The following is an 18,237-nucleotide window of genomic DNA, read 5'->3' on the forward strand; positions in this document are numbered from 1 at the left end:
AGGGAAGGATGACCAAAGCCTAGTGAGAAAGGACAAGTCCTGCCCATGTTTTCTTGGGCATGTTTAGGGCAATTCTGACTGTTCAGAGATGCACCAAGCCCCCCATCCTTGAAAAAAAAAAGTGCAAATGTGAAAAAAAAGAGAAAAAAAAAGTTTTCTTTATTGCATGGTGGGGTGAGGGCTGCTGCATTCTTGCCCTTTCATGCCACTACCGATGGCAAGTTCTGCCTGAGATGGACCAACCTGCTGCCCAATCTCAGGCAGCTCTGCTCCTCTCCGCTCCAAGGAGGGTGCGTGCCCGCGGCGCAACCTGGGCTGCATGTCCCTGCAAGGGGTCACCCACTCGGGCAGCAGTGAGGCTGCAGGCACCTGGGGGCTGGCAAGGGCTGCCTTTGCCACTGGCGGAAAGCGAGGGGGTCCCTTCCCCTGGGGCAGCCACTTCCCCGGTGGGGCAGACTTGACGGGCAGGTCTTTTGGAGAAGGTGAGTTTTGCTTAATGCAGCACAACGTGACTGCCATGCAGCACCGGCAGAGCAGCGGTAGTGCATTCAGCCCGCGCGCTGCTGTACAAGCACGGCGAAGCCTGGGAAAAGTCCCTTTGGCTTAAAGTACTCGCTTGCAGAAGCCCGCGGGAAGCAGAGGCGACCTAGCGAGCAGGAACTGCTCCGGGAAGGTGCTCTGCAGGGTGCAAAATCCGAGTGCCGCTGCCCCGTGGAGGGGGAGCGTCCATATTGTCCACACGGACATGCATGGGTGGATGCAGGGGCTTGCTTCTGCTGAAGCAGGGGCTTGCCTGCCCGCACTGGGGTGCGTAACACGGGACAGGGCTCTGGGGCAGGTGTGCGAGTCCAGGGGTCCGTGCGGCCGGCACCCCTGAATGCCCGTGCCTTCACCAGGGAGCCCTTCGGAGCAGTTTGGGGGCTGGCGCAGGGCAAGGCGGATGGCGCAGGCACCTGTGCCCCGTGCGCACCTAGAGAGAGCCCCGAAAGCGGGGCAGGCAGGGCAATCTCCTGCTGCCCCCTCTCACTCCCCAGGGCTTGGGGCTCGCCATCCAGCAGCGAGAGGCGCTCAGGGGGTGCCCACCAGCATTTTGGGCAGGGGCTCGGGGCGCGGACCCCCACCTCCTCCCCTCACCTGCGGGGGCGGCGGGGGATGCGCGCAGCCCCCCTCCCCCCGGGGCCGGCCGGGGTGGGTCAAAGCCCCCATCCGGGAGCCGCCCGCGAAGAAATCGTGCGGCAGAAACTTTCTGTCCCTTCTTCCCTCCCCGAGCTGGACTCCGGAGGGTTACGAGGGAGAAGGAGGGAAGAAAGGAAGGGAGGGAGGGAAGAGAGGGGGTTAGACCGCTCTGCAACATTATTGGCTGCGTGGCCGGGCTGGTGCTCGCTGGGGAAGTCAGAGCATGCCCATTGGGGGGGTATAAAAGGGGGGCAGCCGGAGCGCCTTGCCTGTCTCCTCGCTCGTGGGGCAGCCAGCCGGGAGCAGCGGGCAGTGAGGCAGCCGGCCCCTCCGCCCCGGCCAGGGGGACGCAGTCAATAAACACAAAAGTGAGAGCCACCCAAGGGGCAGCCAAAGCAGGAGGAGAGAAAGATAAGGAAAAAAAAGGGGTGGGGGGGGGAACAGGAAAAAAAAAAAGGAAAAAACAAAGAAAAAAAAGAAAAGGAAAGCGCTCGCTCGCTCGCTCTCTAGAATAACAAAATACCTGATCGTAACCAAATAACATCCTTCAGACAAAATCAAGCAGAGACTTGACATACCAAAAAGGCAAGGCGAGGAGAGCGAGCCAGGGCGCGGGGAAGGCGAGCCAAAGCCGCGATCGCTGCCAGGGCAGGACAGCAGCATGTCAAGCGCCGGGGCACACACGGATGAGCGCTGCCGGCAGCCTGCCTTCCTCCCCGGCCCGCCGCCGCCGCCAGAAGTTGAGAGTAGCAGCGGCAGCGCCAAGGTAAGCGCCGCTCCGCGCCGCTCCGCGCCGCCCCTCCGCTGGCAGAGGCAGGAGGGCTCCCCCGTGCCGCGCCGTGCCGTGCCGCGCCGCGCCACGCCGGGCAGAGCCGTGCCATGCCGCTCTGTGCCATGCCGAGCCGCGCCGCGCCGTCCCCGCTGCCCGCCGTCCCCACGCGTGTCACTAGAGGGACCCCGAGAGCCGGCCCAGCCGCGGGCTGGCGGGGCGGCCCGCTGCGGTGGGGTGCGCGGGGTATCCCCGGGGGGCGCCCCGCGTCCCGGCGGCAGGGACAGCCCGCCGGCTGCCTGCGCCTGCGGCCCCCCGCACCTTGCAGGGGGGATGCTGGCAGCGGGACCGCTTGCGCGCGGTCTGCGCGCCCTTGGCGCGCCCGAGCAGTGGCGGGGAGCCGGCGCGGCGCGGGGCGGTCCCGCGTGGGGAGCCGCGGCGGGGCGTGCGGGGCCGGCTGGCAGCAGCGCGCGTGTGCGGGCAGCCGCGGTCGTGCGGGGGCCGGGCCGGCCCGGCGGCGGGGCCGGGGCTATGCGAGGTCACGCAGGGCTGCGCGGCCCCTGGCTGCCCGTGGCGCTCCCTCCGCTCGCGGGGTTGTTTTGGGAGCGGGGAGACGCTCGTAGCGGCGCGGCGCGGGGAAGGGACAGACAGTTCTCCGGCTTCGGAGACCGGGGAGATTATTAAACTCTCTTCTGCAAAACACTGCGGTGTGCTCGGTCTCGGAGGGATAAAAATACAGAGAGGAAAAACAAGAAAGCAAAGCCAAAATGGAGTGAGAGTTAATGGTTGGCATGCAGCCTTCGACGTCGTGATTTTTATTTTTTTTTTCTTCTTCTTCCTTCCCAATTGCTTTTCCCTACAGTAATTGTTTTAAGAGCGCAACTTGGAAAGGTTTTAGCACTCTGCTGAGCAGTAGGGAATTGGGGCACATGAGGAAACTCGGATTTAGCGTAACTGTACCAGCAGATGTGGCTGCCTTGCGTCAAGCCAGTGGTACTTTAGCAGGGTTTCCGATATGCCAGGTCTCGCTCAGGCGGCGTGGAGCAATCAAGTGTAAAAACAAGGTATGTGTGGGTGGTTTTAAATAGACACCTCGGGAGAACCGCTGCTTTCAACCCTTGAGTCGAGGCTTCCTATACAAAGTCCGTAGTTTTCTTCCAAATGCCGGGATGTGCTTGGGAGGCCAAGGCCTGGTTTTCTTTGGGTTTATTTGTTGTCAGGTTGTGTGTGTGTGGTTTTTCCTTTTACTTCGCACAGTTCAGCATGTTGGGTTTTTTATTCCTCCTCTTGCCTTGATTTAGAGTAGAGTTGAGGAGCCTGGGTCGTGGGGTTTTGTGAGGGTGACTTTGTGCTAAGGACATCTGGAGGAATAAAACTGATTGACACTTCTGATTTGAGCTTCACTGAGCTGTTTTGGACCCAAGTTGACAATTTTGGTGGGGGTGAATGGGTCAGAGCTGTAAATCTTGCTCCATGTTGTCGACACCCACACAAGTTTACTCAGCCTTTCAAAGGGGCTATCCCGGCTCCTGTGAAAATTCATTAAGGGATAAAAGATTTGACACCGCAGGTCCCCTCCCACCGCCGCATGAAATTTGAGAGCCAAAATGTGTCTGCGTGTGTGTCCCAGCGCTTTTTCTGACAGGTGATCCTTTTTGCAGCCCAGCTGGAGGGCTGCTGCTTTGACCAAGCAACCCAGAGGTGTCAGTGCGTGTCTTCCCATTGATTCCTATAGGCTTCGGCGCGAGCCCGGCTTGCCTCATGGAGCACCAGAGAAAAGCATTTCTGTACTTCTCTTTTTTTCAATCAAACACAGCAGGTGAAGTCTTATTTTTAGAGGGACCGAGGAGTTGGTGTGTTTCCAGCAGTGCATACGAGCACTGTAAGTGGCCCACCCTCTCCCTGCTCGTGTCCTGGGGCTGACCTCTCCGATCCTTCTTCGGATTGTCTTTGCTTTTAAAGGCTGCTGTGTGTCTTAACAGGGCAAAGAGATACCGGCCTCCCTTGACACGTTTGCATTGAGGGGTCAGGAGAGGTGGGGGGCACCCGGGGAAGAAATCTGCCTTGGGGTTGCAGCCTGGCTCTCAAAGGGTTAAAGCCGCTCTGCCAAGACATAAAGTAAGTTCAGCATGTTGTGGGAATATCAGTTGCCAGTTGACTCCAGTCACTACAATTTCTGATTTAACAGCTTAACTTGCTGTTAACTTTCCCTGATATACTCCAGGTTTTGGACGAGAATGCAGAAAGGAGAGAGGAACAATAAAGAAAGGAGTTAAGTGAGGCTACTAAAATGGACTTAAATCCCTTCACTGGGTCCTGCCAGCTGTCTTTAGAAGAGTTAAGCAAGATTGCATTTCCTTTTTTTTATGCAATAAATCAAATGTTTCTGGGCTGCATACCAAAATTTGTGCAATACACTCTTACTCCCCAGTGGGGTGAGTAAATGGTACTGAATACCCCATTCACCTTTTTCAGCTTGATTTTTCCACAGCTATGGTAGTTCTTGCTGCGGCACATATAGACGCGGGGTGCGGGCAGTGCTCCCCTGCCTGCCCCAGCCGCTGTCCCGCAGGCAGAGGAGTCAGGTGTCTCTCCGCACTCGCAGGATGGGAGGCGGAAAGGTGACCCCCGGCGCGGGGTGGAGTGGGCTGCTGATGTGGATGAGCAGTGAAGACAAAGAAGTGAGGGCTAGAAATAGCAGCAGCATTGCCAACCTCAGTCATATAAATGTCATGTGAGCCAGGTGCCAAGAATCATGAATTTTTTATTTTTTTCAAGCCTGAGCTAAACAGCAGAACCCCTGGTCCTGAGTTGGTTTTATTTGCCTGACAGCTCGACGGTCGAAAGTTTTGTGTTTTGAAGCTTGCTTCTTCCAAGCTGTGGGTTGGAAATCTCCTTTCTCTTTTAGATGAAAAGGGAAGCTCTTCTGCAGCACAGCACATGGTGGCTTCTCTCCCTTCAGGTACTGCTGGGTGCGTCATCCCCGTGCTTCTGCCCATGATGCAGCCCATGGGTGGTTTTCGGCTGCCAAGGCACCTGCCTCTCCCCGCTGGCCTCTGCTAGCCCTTTGCTACTCGGCACCTCGGGGTGTTGTGGCCTGACACCCTGTGTGAGGTTGCCCACAGCCAGGGGTAGCATTCGCTTGGCACATGTGAGGTTGGCACGCACCCACGTCCTGCCCCTTCGGGAGAGCCACGCTCAAAACCGGGTCAGCTCCCTGTTCTCGTGGGGCAGCCCACTGAGAAGAGTAACGCAGACAGATAGTTGCTCAGCATCTCTCACAAGCAGTCATCGGAGTAGCGAAACATCAGTCTGCCCACTTTTTTTTGGAGGAGTGGAGGGCGATGGAGGCTGCGATGTGCAAACTGGAGTTTTCCCCTCCTGCACTCCCCGCTGGGTTTGGGCCTATGACTTTTCGCCATGCTCCCTTTTAAACACTGCACTGCTCCACAAAGAAGCGAGATTTTTTTTTTCTTTTTGCTGTCCAAATCCAAATTTTGCAGACTGGGCCATCTGTCAATTCCCTCCTACGTTGTTCTGTTCATATTAAATTGTAATGAAGGCCAGACTGAAGAAGGAATTGGGTCAGACAGGAGGTTTAGTCTCCGTTTTTGGGGAGATGTTTGTTGCCCAAGAGAGGCACCGTGGTTTGGTTGGCTCAGCACAAGCCTGGATGCAAGGGATGCCTGAGCTGTCCTCTGAGATTTGGCAACTGGGCCTTTTAGCACATTGTGGCCTCTTGGCCCCCGACTCCCCAGCAGCTGGACAGAAATCACCAATCCAGCTGATTCTGCAGCAAATCCTGAAAAAATCCTTTTACTGCCTCAGACGGGAGGGTGGCTCCACTGCAGACCTGCCCTCGGGCTCGCTCCTGGCACGCCGCAGCCACTCTGAAAGGACCCTCTCCGTTGGTGTGTCCCCACTGGCTGGGGGCTGCCAAGAGGTGTTTGGGGGTCCCCGGCCATGGGTGCAGCAGCGTGTGCTGCAAGGCGGACTACACAGGAGTCCCAAGGCAGCGGCAGCGTCCCGCATGTGGCAGCTCGCAGCCAAGCTGGCTCCGGCAGCAGCCTGGCTTCACACAGGGACCTAGGGATGTGGGGGAAGGCAGGAGAGGGACACGAAGGATGGAGAGCAAAGCAGACCCTCTCCAGGCAAGGAGAGGCCGGTGGTGTGCTCCGATGGCTTGTCTGAGTCTCTTCTGCACCGAGAAGGCTGCTCTCAGATGCGGGTTATTCAGAGGAGCTAGTTAGGAGGAATTCGGCGCTCAGGTTGTTGGGCACTGGGCATGTCTTGCACTGCCCCTGGTTAAAACTGCATCCTGAGGTGTTTGAGCTCTCCGCGGGCACGTGAGGGGGAATGGCAGTCGGCAGAGCTGATTCAACCCGCTTTGGCAAGAATGAAACTTCAGTGGGCATAGCCTCTCTCCTAGCAGAGACAGGACCTTGTCCTTTAGGAAAGCGCCCTGCTTACCTCTTGCTGCCTTATTGCTGTTACATCTTGCATGAGAGAGGCTTCCTAATAAAAACTGAAGGTTTTTCCAGCCGTTGGTGTGAATTTACTCCTGTCCCACAACTGAGGGGGCTGTCCCTGTCCTAATGCTTGGCCTAGAAACCACAAGCAGTGCTGTCCCACGTTTCCAGTGGAGAATGAAGGCTCGGAGGGGTTCTTAGGGCTTTGACTCAGGATGCTGAGCAGGATTTGGCCATGACAACTGAAGCCACATACAACCTGTGCAGCTGGCATGGTGCTTGCACCAGGTCATGGGCTGCGGGTACCCAGTCGTGCCGTGCCACCCTATTTTGGGGAGCAGCACCTGTTCTGACAGCCGCAGCGGGGCGGGCGTGAGCTCTCCTGCATGGGTGCTGCTCATCCCTGCTAAGGAGGGGGGGGAGGGGGGAAGGAAAGATTGAAAGGTCATCAGGATGCACTGAGCCGGTGATGGCACCCTGGGTGCCTGTCTAGCCTTTGGGTAAAGCCTGGGGGCTTTTCCTCTGCAGGGTCAATAGAGCCAAAGTGAGAGGGAAGGGCTTACAGGGTTGAGTTAGGTTGCAGCTCCATGAAGCTGGAAAGAAACTGTAGCACCGGGTAGTAAATAAAGATGCCTTTTGCTTTGCTGCCTGGTTTCTCATTACATGGCTGCTGGAGGGAGTGGGGAGACGCCAAGGTGACAGTGGTGGAAAGGGCTGGCAGTTGATGTGTGGGCAAAGGGGGACTTCATCGCATCGCACACCTCCATGTTGGCCTGGCTCTGGATGACAGCGTTGGGGCTGTCCCTGTCCTTGCGGCTTCAGGGGGGCTTCCTGGCCAGAGTCACAGTGTGTGTGAGCACCCTAAAAGAGCTCGCAGTGGAGCCAGGGAAGGCTGCCAGGGGCTGCCTTGTGCTTGTGGTGCGGGTTGCGCAGGAGCGGGCATTTTCCAAGGAGGACAAGTTTTTTTCCACAGAAGGTATCAGGTCTCCCCAGCATCAGATATCGCCCCGCTGACAAAACCTCGCTTTCCCCTTGCTTCAGAGCATTTCACCCCTTTCTTTAGACTGAATCTGGAGGAAAAACTGTGTTTATCACCTGTGCCACCAAGCAAGCCCCTTCCGGGGGGCTGGCTCTGGCTTGGGGGAGGCCGGCACGCAGTCTGCTCATTAGCTGCAGTGCTCACAGCCAGCATGAGCCTAATTGGGGACGGGGGATTATTTGGATGTCCTGAAGTCCCACGTCAGCGGCTTCAACAGTGGCACTGGCTGGCACACATCTGCCGCCCTGGCAATGAGCTGCCGGTGCTACCTGTGCCCCAGGGACACCAGCAATCAGGAGCTGCACGGAAAAAGAAAAAAGAGGAAAAAGGGGGTGAAAAAAAAAAAGGAAAGGGAGCAGGATCATTGGTCTTTTGTCAGTTGGAGATCTGGCTGCTGATGCTGCCACAGCAGGGGCATGACTCAAGCAGTGAAGGTGATGCTGTGGTCATGCCAGGGAGGCCCAGTACTTACCTGTTGGCCACTCAATAAAAAAATCAAGATGAAAAGGTGTTGGTGGCAAAACACTGCAGCTTGGCAGTGTGGTGCAATAACAGCCCGGTGCCATCCCTCTGCTTCTAGTGTAATATAGACCAAAGCCCCCCCAGTGTGCTGAAGGGGCCAGCGCTACTGGAAAAGCTGGTCCTGGTCCCATCACTTGGTGGTTTGAGCCCAGTTTGTTCCCAGGGCTGCTGCTGCGTCTCTTGTCCAGAGCTCTGGAGAGGTTTTGCCAGCCTTGCTGGTCTCTGCCAGCACAGGCTGAGCCATACGATGGGCATTGAAGCTCGTGTTGGAGGGGATGCCCCCCTCAGCCCACCCAGACCTTGCAGCCTCTGTTTTGGCTTTTCTTGCTGCTGATCCCTGTCCTCATGCTGCTCAGAAGAGCTCATGACTTGTAAGCACGGCGCATTTCTAGCAGCAACGATTTGAGCTATATGCTGGTAAAAAATTGGTAGCAAGGGTGGCTTTATTGCTGGCAGGACCGTAGCGGGGCCCCAGGGGAGCTGGGCTAATTTCCTGGCTGCGCTGCAGACTTCCCCCGTGACCTTGGGCGAGTCATTTAATCTATCCTGGGCTTTGGCTCCATCTCTGAGCATCCCGGGGGGTGAGGTAATATTCATTAACTGATATTATTCTTGAGTTGCTCAGATGCTATGGTGATGAAGGCTGGATGTGAAACCCAGTGTCTTGGCTGAGTGTTAGCAGGGAGAGGGGATGCTCTGTGTGAGATTTAGCATTGCCCCACACCAGCTGCTATTTTTCCACACTTCCCCTCTTCATTTTGAGCTGACCTGTCTGGCCACCATCGTTATTTGGCTGTATATATACAGTGACGCTCATCACTGAAGGACTATAACACCTTGAAGCATCCATGGGTTTTGCCTCATCCAGTGAGGCAATAGCACCCTCGCTTTACACCTGCAGAAGCTGACACGGAGGTAAAGCTGTTTGCTGGAGCCGAGTCAGGGGAAATCTTTGGGTTAGTTAGCAAATATCCAGGGAGTTTCTTTTTTAATCCTCCGCACTGGCTGATACCCCCTTGGCCCTCCTTGGTGAAGCCTCAGGCGCATTTCCCATGGGACCACTCTGCTCCTGAGGGATGTCTTCTCGGTCCCAGCTCTTGTCAGCAAACACGGCTTGTGCAATGAGCCCCTCGATTGCCCGAGCCTTGGCCACACGAGTCTCTCGCGTGCCCGGGGCGAAGGTCACCGCTCCCTGGCAAAACCCAGCTTTCCTCAAAAGCAGCTCTAGGACAGGTTGAAACTTCATTTGTTTCTGCTTTGGGGGAACATGCGTTCAGGTAGGGCATGAAAACCTGTCATCAGAAATGAAAAAAAAAAATACCTCCCAATAATCATTTGAATGATTTCCCATGTAAAAGGGGGAAAAAATAAAAAATCACGCTGTTGAAAGAGCAGGGGGAATAAAAGCCTTTCAGAGGTAGGCTGAAGTGGGATTTTCCAATGGAAAAACTGCTTCAATGCAAACCTTGTCTGACCGGAGCGGCTGACGGGCGGGGCAAGCGCAGGGAGCCAGCCTCACACCAGTGGCCGGCTCAGCACTGCCGGTCCTTCCCTGCAGCATCCTGACATGCCCGGGCGTCAAACCCCAGATGTGCTGTGGGCAGGGGGACATTGCCTAGGGGGAGGTGGCAGAGAGGGGTCTCTCGTGCCATGTTAACGCTGTGCCTCTGTCCCCAGGTGCAGAGGATGTGTGCGGCGAGGCGGATGCTGCTGCTGCTGCTGGCTTTCCTGGCCTACGCGCTGGATTCGGCCGCGGCGTACGGCACGGCGGAGACCCTCTGTGGCGGGGAGCTGGTGGACACGCTGCAGTTCGTCTGCGGGGACAGGGGCTTCTACTTCAGTAAGTGCCAGGCAGCCACCGGCAGCAGGCAGGATGCTGCCCCCACCGCACGCCTTGCTTGGGTGGAGCTGGATGGGGAGGGAAAGGAGGGGTTTCCCAGCCTAGTGATTTTCGTGATTGCCTTGTACATGGCAGTAGGCCAGGACAGGAGCGAGAAAAGCGATGTGCTCGGGGTGACATGCACCCACCTCGCGCCGATTTTGGGGACTGTCTAGTCCCATGGGGAAACTGGGTCCTGCATTTGATGCTCGGGAAAGTCAGATATCACTGGGGAGCCATACGTGGTTGACTCACTGGTGATGTGGGCAAGTCATTAAAATAACGAGGATGTCTGCAGCCAGCTCTCTGCTGAGCTTGGGCCCTAGCTTACTTTTAAACCTTGCTGCCTAAGTGCTGCATCCTGAGAGCAGGCAGGGAGCTGAGCGCTCCCCCTTTCTGGGCAGGCTTTGGTTGGGTATAGCAGCAGCTTCTAGGCTGCTCCCAAAATACGCTTTGTGGCCTTCTGGCTACCTGCTGGTGAACCTGTTGCTGAAGAGTGATGTCTTAGCCTTTTGCAGCGCAGCTAGTGCAAAAAAATGCAGCGTTGCTGTTGTCTGCAGAATGCAGGTGGCTTCAGGGCAGTTGGCTGGAGCGAGCTTTCCACCAGGATGCTTTCGGGGTTTGGACCATTGGCATTAGCAGTACAACGGCTTAGCTGGTGAACGGGGAGGAGGAGAGTAAACCAGTAGTGATGGATGCTCAGTAATCTATGGGCGAAGGTGCCTCACGTGTGACACGTTGTTCTGGTGTTTCGGTCCCCTGCTCTGCTTGGGAGAGGGAATACCCTGTGTCTTCCTGCCAACTAAGGACTGAACCGCAAGAGTGACTGACTACAGGAAAGATGCAAAGCCTAACAGGGAGGAAGAGGATGGAGATACCAGCTGCACACGGTGCTGTGCATTTGACAGTCTTGCCTCTGCCTTGGGAAAATGAATTAAAAAGTCACTTTCAAGTAACAGAGTGTTTTTTGGAGTAGTGGAGTCGAGAGCCAGCCTCCCTCTCATCCCAGTCTGCCTGTGCAGGGAATGGGGCGCTGCAAAGTTGGGAGACGACCCTGGATGTCCCTTCCCAACCTGGATGCTCAGCCAGACTTGGCTGACGCTGCCTGCTGAGGTTGGGTAGGGAGAGGTGCAGGGATCCCACATCCAGCAGCAGCCAGGGTTTGGGCTGTGTAATTTTGGGTAGGTGGTTGGGCTGCAGGTGGCTTTGCAGCTAGCTGGGGGCGATCACCCTGCCCTGTCCCAGCTGAGCAGCAGGATGTTTTCATGGCCCCCCGGGTGTTGCGGGCAGGCGGCGCTTTTGAGGACACACGGGGCGTGCTTCCTTCCTCTTGCCGAGCCAAGCAGCGAGGGTTTGCATGTCAGCTGCCCTTCCTCTTCTCATCTCCCCCTTCCACCTTTCCTCCGCCAACGAGTCCCATGCCAGAGCTTGGCAGAGGCGGCAGGTCCGGGGCTGGCCTTACCGGCGCGGCCTGCTCTCACACCTCTTCCTCTCCCTCTATATATAGAGGAGTATCCGTCTCCCTCCCATGGTTTCTCTTCCCTCCTCCCCCTCTCTGGGGATGAAAGGGAATGGGGCTTTTGTTTTACAGACAAACTGACCTCCTTTCACCTCAAATAACACAGCCACCCAGGCCAAAATAACAACACTTTTGAAGGCAGATAAGTTGCTTGGTGCCAAGTGGCCAGTCTGGTGCTTGCAAGAGGATTCTTGCTTTTTTTTTTTGTCCTCTCCCCTCCCCCCTTCTTCTTTTTGAATATTTCTGGAGAACCCAGGTGCTGGGGGATGAAGCAAAGTGCCCCCAGTCCCATATTTTAACCCCTTCAGCATCTGACCAGCCTGTGCCGTGCAGGGCTGAAGATGTTTGGGCGATGGCTCTACTTGATGAAGGGTTTGGACATCCCCAGCTCGCCTCATTTTTTCCCTCTACCTCTATCAGTTGGCCTCATAAAGTGATTAATTCTCCTGACCATATTCATCTTCACTCCTAAACCCTCATGGCTACACTATTGTCACCATATAGGCTTGATAGGGCATGGTTATGTCGCACGATCGTGGGTTTACGTCTTAAAACCAGGCCTGGGTTTGTCATGAGCACTTCGTAGCATGGGACGTGTGACCTGATGAGCAGCCTGCGCTAACGCAGTCATTTGTACAGGAGGTAAATGACTTGGGCAGCCTTGTCCTGCAGGTACAGGTGGGCCCTGCTTGCTGGATGGGGCTTGTTGCAAGCATCCGACTGGTAATCTTGGAAAAAACAAAAATGGTATGCTGCAGCGGTGATTTAAGTACTTAAACGATGCTCTGCATTCTTACAAGGGAGCACTTAGCTAGAGAAGCTAGCTCTGAAATACAGCGTTGTTTGCATCCATGCAAGGGGATGCAGTGTACTGACGGCGTTTCATCCCCCTGGCATCGGGACGGGAAAATATGCAACCTAGACTGAGGAGGGTGCACCGCCTGATAACCAGGATGCCCATCTGTCTGCTGGCGTGGGGAGCGAGTGCCAGCCCCCAGGGTGCCCTTGGAGGCATCGTAGCTGGCAGGTGCTTGGGGCTGAGGATGTTGAAGCTGCCTCCGAGAACTGAGGCTGCAAAAGAGCTGCACCAACAGGGGCAGGAGCCGGCAGCGCCAGGGTTACCCAGCCACAGGATGCAGGGTGGGCCCAGGGACGTGCACCATGCCAGCCCCACGCCGAATCCCAGGGGTGCCTGGGAAAGCTGCAGCTGGAGCCGTGCATGCTTTGCTCTCTGCCTCTGCCATGTTTCCTCCCCTCCGTGACTTGTAAGGCTTTTGGGGCTGGCCTGCAGGTGCCGGCAAGGAGGTGGCATCCCACCGTGGCTCTGCTGCAGGGTTGGGACCCCCTCTCCCTGCTTCCCAGCACCCACCCCAGGGACGGTGGCACGGCCCGCCGAGGGGTGCTGAGCACAGCCCTGAGTGAAAAAAGTGGGGCAGGTCGAGATGAAGCCCCGGCCACGAAGTTGCTGTCATGCAGTGCTGGCAAGGAGGGGAGAAGGGGCTGCAGGGGGAGAGGCGTCCGACTTCTCTGTAAACAACAGCTCCTGTTTCCTCCTTTCCAACAGCTGATAAGAATTTAGCTCTTTGCAGCCGCTTGTGCTGACGGGGCACATTCTTGCGCGCCCGCCGCTCCTCCAAATAATACTAGGAAAAAGCAGGGGGGAAAGTGCGGTGCCGGGGTGGGGGAGGGCCAGGCCGGGGGCACTGGGACGGGGCCCGGTGCTGCACAAAGGCCCCCTTGTTGCTCCCGACATTCCTGCGACAGGGGCGAGGGGACTGTTTACACCCAGAGTCCCCTTCCACTCGGCTTGCCGCCTGATTGAGCAGAGGAGAGGGGACCCGGCCAGGGTGGCACCAGCACTGCACACCCCTCCCTGTGGCATCCATCCGGCCCTGGTGAGGGTGGGGAGCCCGGAGCAGCAGGGTGGCGATGCCAGGGAAGGGACCCTCCTGTCCCTCCTCAGCCTCTGGCATGGAGGCATAGCTGAGCTGCAGGTACACGGCCTCCGGGTTCTCCCAGGAGCGGGTTTGGCTTTGCATCGCCGCCGGGATGCCCAGCTCTCCCTGTCAGGATAGCCTGCTGCCGGACGGGAATAACCCTGGGCAGCTGGAGGGCTTTGCATCACTGGGCTTTGCATTGCTGGGCTTTGCACTGCCAGGCTTTGCATCACTGGGCTTTGCATCGCGGGGCTCGGCCCCTCAGCAGAGCTGTGGGAGGTTTTGGTGGAGCACAATTTGGGGAAAAAGAGAGTATAGCCATTCATTGAAGGCCAAGAGGAAGCGTGTTTCCTCGGGAGGAGGTGATCATCGCTGCAATGGGAAGTGGCTCGCGCGCCCCGGCGGTGCCGCAGCCCACTGCCCGCACAGCTCTCCCCTGCGGGCCAGGGACGGAGTGGCAAAACCCTCCCTGGGTTTGGCAGTGGCAGCAAAGTGAGATGCCACCCGTGGGCAAAAGCCAGGAAATTCAACCTTTAGTCCGTGCGTAAATCGTGTTACGGAACAAACGCTTTTCCCAATCCAGGTCAGCAGCGATATTGCTGTTAACCAGCAATGTCCTGGCATCTCTTTCCTGGGTTGTTGTCTCCAGGTACTTTCTGGGACTAAATCCCTGTTTGTTATGTTTGCCTGTTTTTTTTTCCTAAAGTAACTCTCCCACAGAGGATTGTATTGGCATTTGGCAAGATCCGTACAGACAATTATGTAATGGGAAATGTGCCCTATCGGACCGTCGCAGCGGAGCTGGCAGCGGTGCCAGCAAGGGGAACGGCACGCAGCAGCTTTATGCAAGAGGGAAGGGGCAGCGTGTCAGGGCCGGGGGCCACATGTGTGCCCACCAGCTGGGCAGGGGCAGCGAGTGGGGAGGAAGGGGCTGTGCCACTGTGGTGGTCCTTGCCGGGAACTCACCCTGGTGGTGCCACACCTGGGCATTTGCAAACACGTGCTGCCGTGATCTTCTCACACGCTCCCATGCCAGAAAGTGCCCTTGATGGCAAGGCGGAAAAATGGTCCCACTTTGCTTGTTGTTTTTTTTCCCCCCTCTTCTTTCCAAACAAACACATAGCTGCAAGCTATGTTTTCAAGACGAGACATGTAACCTTTCAAAACCTCAACTTCTCCCCAAACCGTGCATGTCGTCACTTGTGCAACCTTCTGTTCAGCGGGAGTGTGAATGCAGCCCTCTGGGGATGTGCTAGCAAGAGGGGGTGACTTGAATTTTTTCTCTTTTCCTTCTAAACTCTCCTTCTGCCCATGCTCAGGAGGCCTTTCTGGAGCAGCTTGATGCTTCAGCAACCTGCCACCCATGCAGGTTTGGGTGCTGGGGTCGATAGGTGCTGAGCGGGGGCCACATGCGGTGCAGGATGTTGGTGGCAGTGCATGTCTCCCATGGACCTCGCTGGGCATTGCATGTATGTAGAAGAATACATGCACCTGGCCCCAAGCTGGCTCCTCTCCTCAGTCTCCCTTGGGCATCGCCACCCAGATTGCCTGCACTGGCATCACTTGTACGGCTGCAGGCACCCAACACACCTGCCGTGCCTTTAAAGGGAGAGCCCAATCCAGTGTGCTTGTTGGCCACAAGCATTTATAGAGAGAAAATTAAACTCCTAACAGTGCTCCCTTCGCTGAGCCTTTACCAAGAGGGAATGGTCCTTCTCACGTTCCTGCAGGGCTGGCTAAAGGTTGTGCCTGAAATTTTTCTGGAGAAAAAGAAAAAGAAAAGGAGGGTGGTGGCGCAGAGGGGATGAATGTGGAAAATAGAGCATTTGAAATGACTCCCGAAGGCGGGCTGCATGATATGAGTCAGCTGCCCCATCGCCCTGTGCCCTGATGCTACATTTGCTCTCGCGACCTCTGAGCGCAGCGGCAACGCACCAGCATGGAGCAGAGGGCTCCCCGCCGATGGGGGCATGGCTGATTTTAACAGAGAGCGGGTGCCCTGCTGCCAGGGGCTTCGCTATTGCAGAGCCCGTGGCAAGGTACGGTCGCGGGGTTTTGCGTGCCAGCATTGCACACACAGGGCTGCATTGAAGGCACAGGGCTGCATTGCACATGCATATCTGCATTGCACACGCAAGGCTGCATTGCACATGCATGTTTGCATTGCACATATGGGGCTGCTTTTCACATATGGGGTTGCATTGCATGCACAGAAAACTCCTGTGCTTTGCATTTGGTCCCAAGACACTTTGGGTGGGCACCCAGATGGGGTGTCCCCCAGGAAAATTGTTCAGCACCTTGCAAGCCAGGGCCCTTAAATCTTCACCAAGGCCAAATACTTGAGTGCCTGCTTCATCCAGAGTGCAGGGGGGGATCGCGGGTCGTGCACGAGGTCAACGTGGACTATTTTGTGTGTTCCCGCAGGCCGGCTGGGAGATGGAGGTTTGGTGCAGCACGGTGAGCAGCGTTAGGCATCGCGCTTCCACTGCTCGCTCTCAGTTTTTCCCATGCCCAAATTCTGGCTGGGATGCGGTACCAGATCCTGTTTGCAAGCCCCGCTGGTGCTAGCCTCTGCTCCCCTCCATCGGAGCACCTTGTGCTGGGAAGAGGTGCGCTCATGGCAGCATGCAGAGCCCTGGCTGCAAACCCCACAACAGCACAAGTGCATAACGTCGCATGCAAAAGCGCAGAGAAAATCCTTTCGTTTCAGGCTGGTTTACATTTTGGAAGTCACAATTCCCAAGCAAATTTGTTTTGCATCAGAAATTCAAATTTGCCCATCTCTTTTATTTCAAGAGGGGGAGGAAAACCAGTAAAACTGATGTAAGCTTTTCCTCTGGAGGACTTTGGCTGTCATTAAGTGATGATATGAAATGCACTCAGTTGTTGCTGCACCACACGGACTTTCGCATCCTTCTGCAGGCAGAAACGGGAGAGGAACCCTTATTAAAAGATTAAGTTTAATAGCTATTCTTGGCGGGTGCGGGAGCCTGTATTCTTTCTGCAGCTGTCTCAGAGCTGTCCCATCTGGTAAAATTTAGCCGCCTTGGTTCGCTTCACCTGCCTAAGCGTCAACCCAACGGAGGGAGGTTGGCAGCCACAACGCCGCGCTGCTTCTTTCTAATAAAACTCGCTTGCCAGGATCAACATCGGAGACGGTCGCAGTAATTGGCGCAGCGCTGGCGGCTGGGCTGGGCTCGAGCTTCCTCGCTTTAGCTGCGCCCAAAAAGGCAGCCAGTGTCGGAGGTATAGCAGGGGAATAAATCACCGCCATATAAAGTGCCTTTAGTTAGTGCCGTGCGCACACGGGGAGCCCTGTTGGCGTCAACAGCATTTGTCTGGGAAAGTCTTAACGTGAAACTCGGCCGGTTTGCGGGCGCGTGTCAGCTGGTTTGGGAGAAGCACTGCTATTTTTGAAGTGTGTGGGACCCACCGGTCTCCGGTGGTTGGTGGAGGGATGCTTGCAAGAGGACGGGTGCCGTGGAGGTGGGGAGAGGGTCCAGTCCAGGTTGGCGGCTAACGCCGGGGTCTCTGCTGTTGCAGGTAGACCAGTGGGACGAAATAACCGGCGGATCAACCGGGGGATTGTGGAGGAGTGCTGCTTTCGGAGCTGCGACCTGGCTCTGCTGGAAACCTACTGCGCCAAGTCCGTCAAGTCCGAGCGCGACCTCTCCGCCACCTCCCTGGCGGGCCTGCCGGCGCTCAGCAAGGTAGGGGGGCTGTGCCAGGATGGTGGCCCTTCTCTGAAATAAATAGCAAGAGAAAAGATGGGAAGGCCATGGGTGGGAGAGGACAAACCCCAGCTGCAAGGTCTGTTGCTTCCGCAGAGCCTTCAAGAGATGGCGACCGTTGGCAGCTCATGCCAAATACCCTGCAGAAAGTCAGCTTTTAATAAGGTGGGGGACCAGAGGTGGACTGGATCATAGAATCATAGAATAGTTTGGGTTGGAAGGGACCTTTAAAGGTCATCTAGTCCAACCCCCCTGCAATGAGCAGGGACATCTTCAACTAGATCAGGTTGCTCAGAGCCCATCCAACTTGACCTTGAATGTTTCCAGGGATGGAGCAATGTTTCCATGGGATGGAGCTCAGAGGGGAACCCCCATCTGGAGGGCGGGCAGGCTTGTGGCGAGGCTGACGTTGCTATCCCGTCCCCTTGCAGGAGAGCTTCCAGAAGCCCTCACACGCCAAGTACTCCAAGTACGACGTGTGGCAGAAGAAGAGCTCCCAGCGGCTGCAGCGGGAGGTGCCCGGCATCCTGCGGGCTCGCCAGTACCGGTGGCAGGCGGAGGGGCTGCAAGCGGCCGAGGAAGCTAAGGTGCTGCACCGTCCTCTCATCTCCCTGCCCAGCCAGAGGCCCCCGGCGGTGCGAGCCTCCCCCGAAACGGCTGGCCCCCAGAAATGAACCCTGACCAGCCGTCTCGATTTTTGATCTCCCGGGGGAGGGCGGGAGGACTGGCAAAACCCGGCCCCCGAGCCCCTCCGTCCCCGGGGCCGCCGAGCCGAGGAGCGGGGCGGCGGGGCACCCTCACGCCGCTCCGGCCCCAACCAAACAACTGACACAGCAAGGAGGGGATGGCAGCGGCCGTGGCGGCGGCAGTGAGCAGCGCCGCTCCCGCGGCATCGTCCTTTCGGGGTGGGGGGGAGGGTTGTTTCATTTCCCAGGCCTGTTTCGTTCCCCCGCGCCCCCAGTATTTCCAAGCCTGTACTTGCAAAGGGACAGTTTGGCACTTGAACTTTTTGCTGCCGGGCGCTGTGTGACATCCCTGGTGCCAACGCCAGAAGACAAAAGAAAGAGCAAGAGGGAAAAAGGGTATGAAGTTAAAATTTTTTTTAAATCTTTTTTTTCTCGAGAAGAAGAGTCCATTCCGTGTCTTTCTTGACAATAAAGTGAAAAAAAAAATAAAATGGGGAGAAATATTGAGGG

General features: G+C 56.6%; 1 protein-coding gene across 1 annotated transcript; it reads left to right on the top strand.

Moving 5' to 3' along the window:
- The first annotated feature begins 1,626 nt into the window (after nt 1-1,626).
- Nucleotides 1,627-17,933, top strand: IGF2 (insulin like growth factor 2). The gene is made up of 4 exons (XM_050897762.1): nt 1,627-1,942; nt 9,653-9,815; nt 16,854-17,020; nt 17,473-17,933. The coding sequence occupies exons 1-4, from the start codon at nt 1,838-1,840 to the stop codon at nt 17,713-17,715; spliced, it is 678 nt and encodes a 225-aa protein (XP_050753719.1). The 5' UTR covers nt 1,627-1,837; the 3' UTR covers nt 17,716-17,933.
- Nucleotides 17,934-18,237: the final 304 nt, after the last annotated feature.

This window comes from Gymnogyps californianus, chromosome 5 (assembly GCF_018139145.2).
Source record: "Gymnogyps californianus isolate 813 chromosome 5, ASM1813914v2, whole genome shotgun sequence".
NCBI classification, from domain to species: Eukaryota; Metazoa; Chordata; class Aves; order Accipitriformes; family Cathartidae; genus Gymnogyps; species Gymnogyps californianus.

Coding starts and splice junctions, on each gene's coding strand:
- IGF2 (XM_050897762.1), top strand. CDS start 1,838: ATGTCAAGCGCCGGGGCACACACGGATGAGCGCTGCCGGCAGCCTGCC. Junction 1,943..9,652: donor GTAGCAGCGGCAGCGCCAAG/GTAAGCGCCGCT, acceptor CTCTGTCCCCAG/GTGCAGAGGATGTGTGCGGC. Junction 17,021..17,472: donor GCCTGCCGGCGCTCAGCAAG/GTAGGGGGGCTG, acceptor GTCCCCTTGCAG/GAGAGCTTCCAGAAGCCCTC.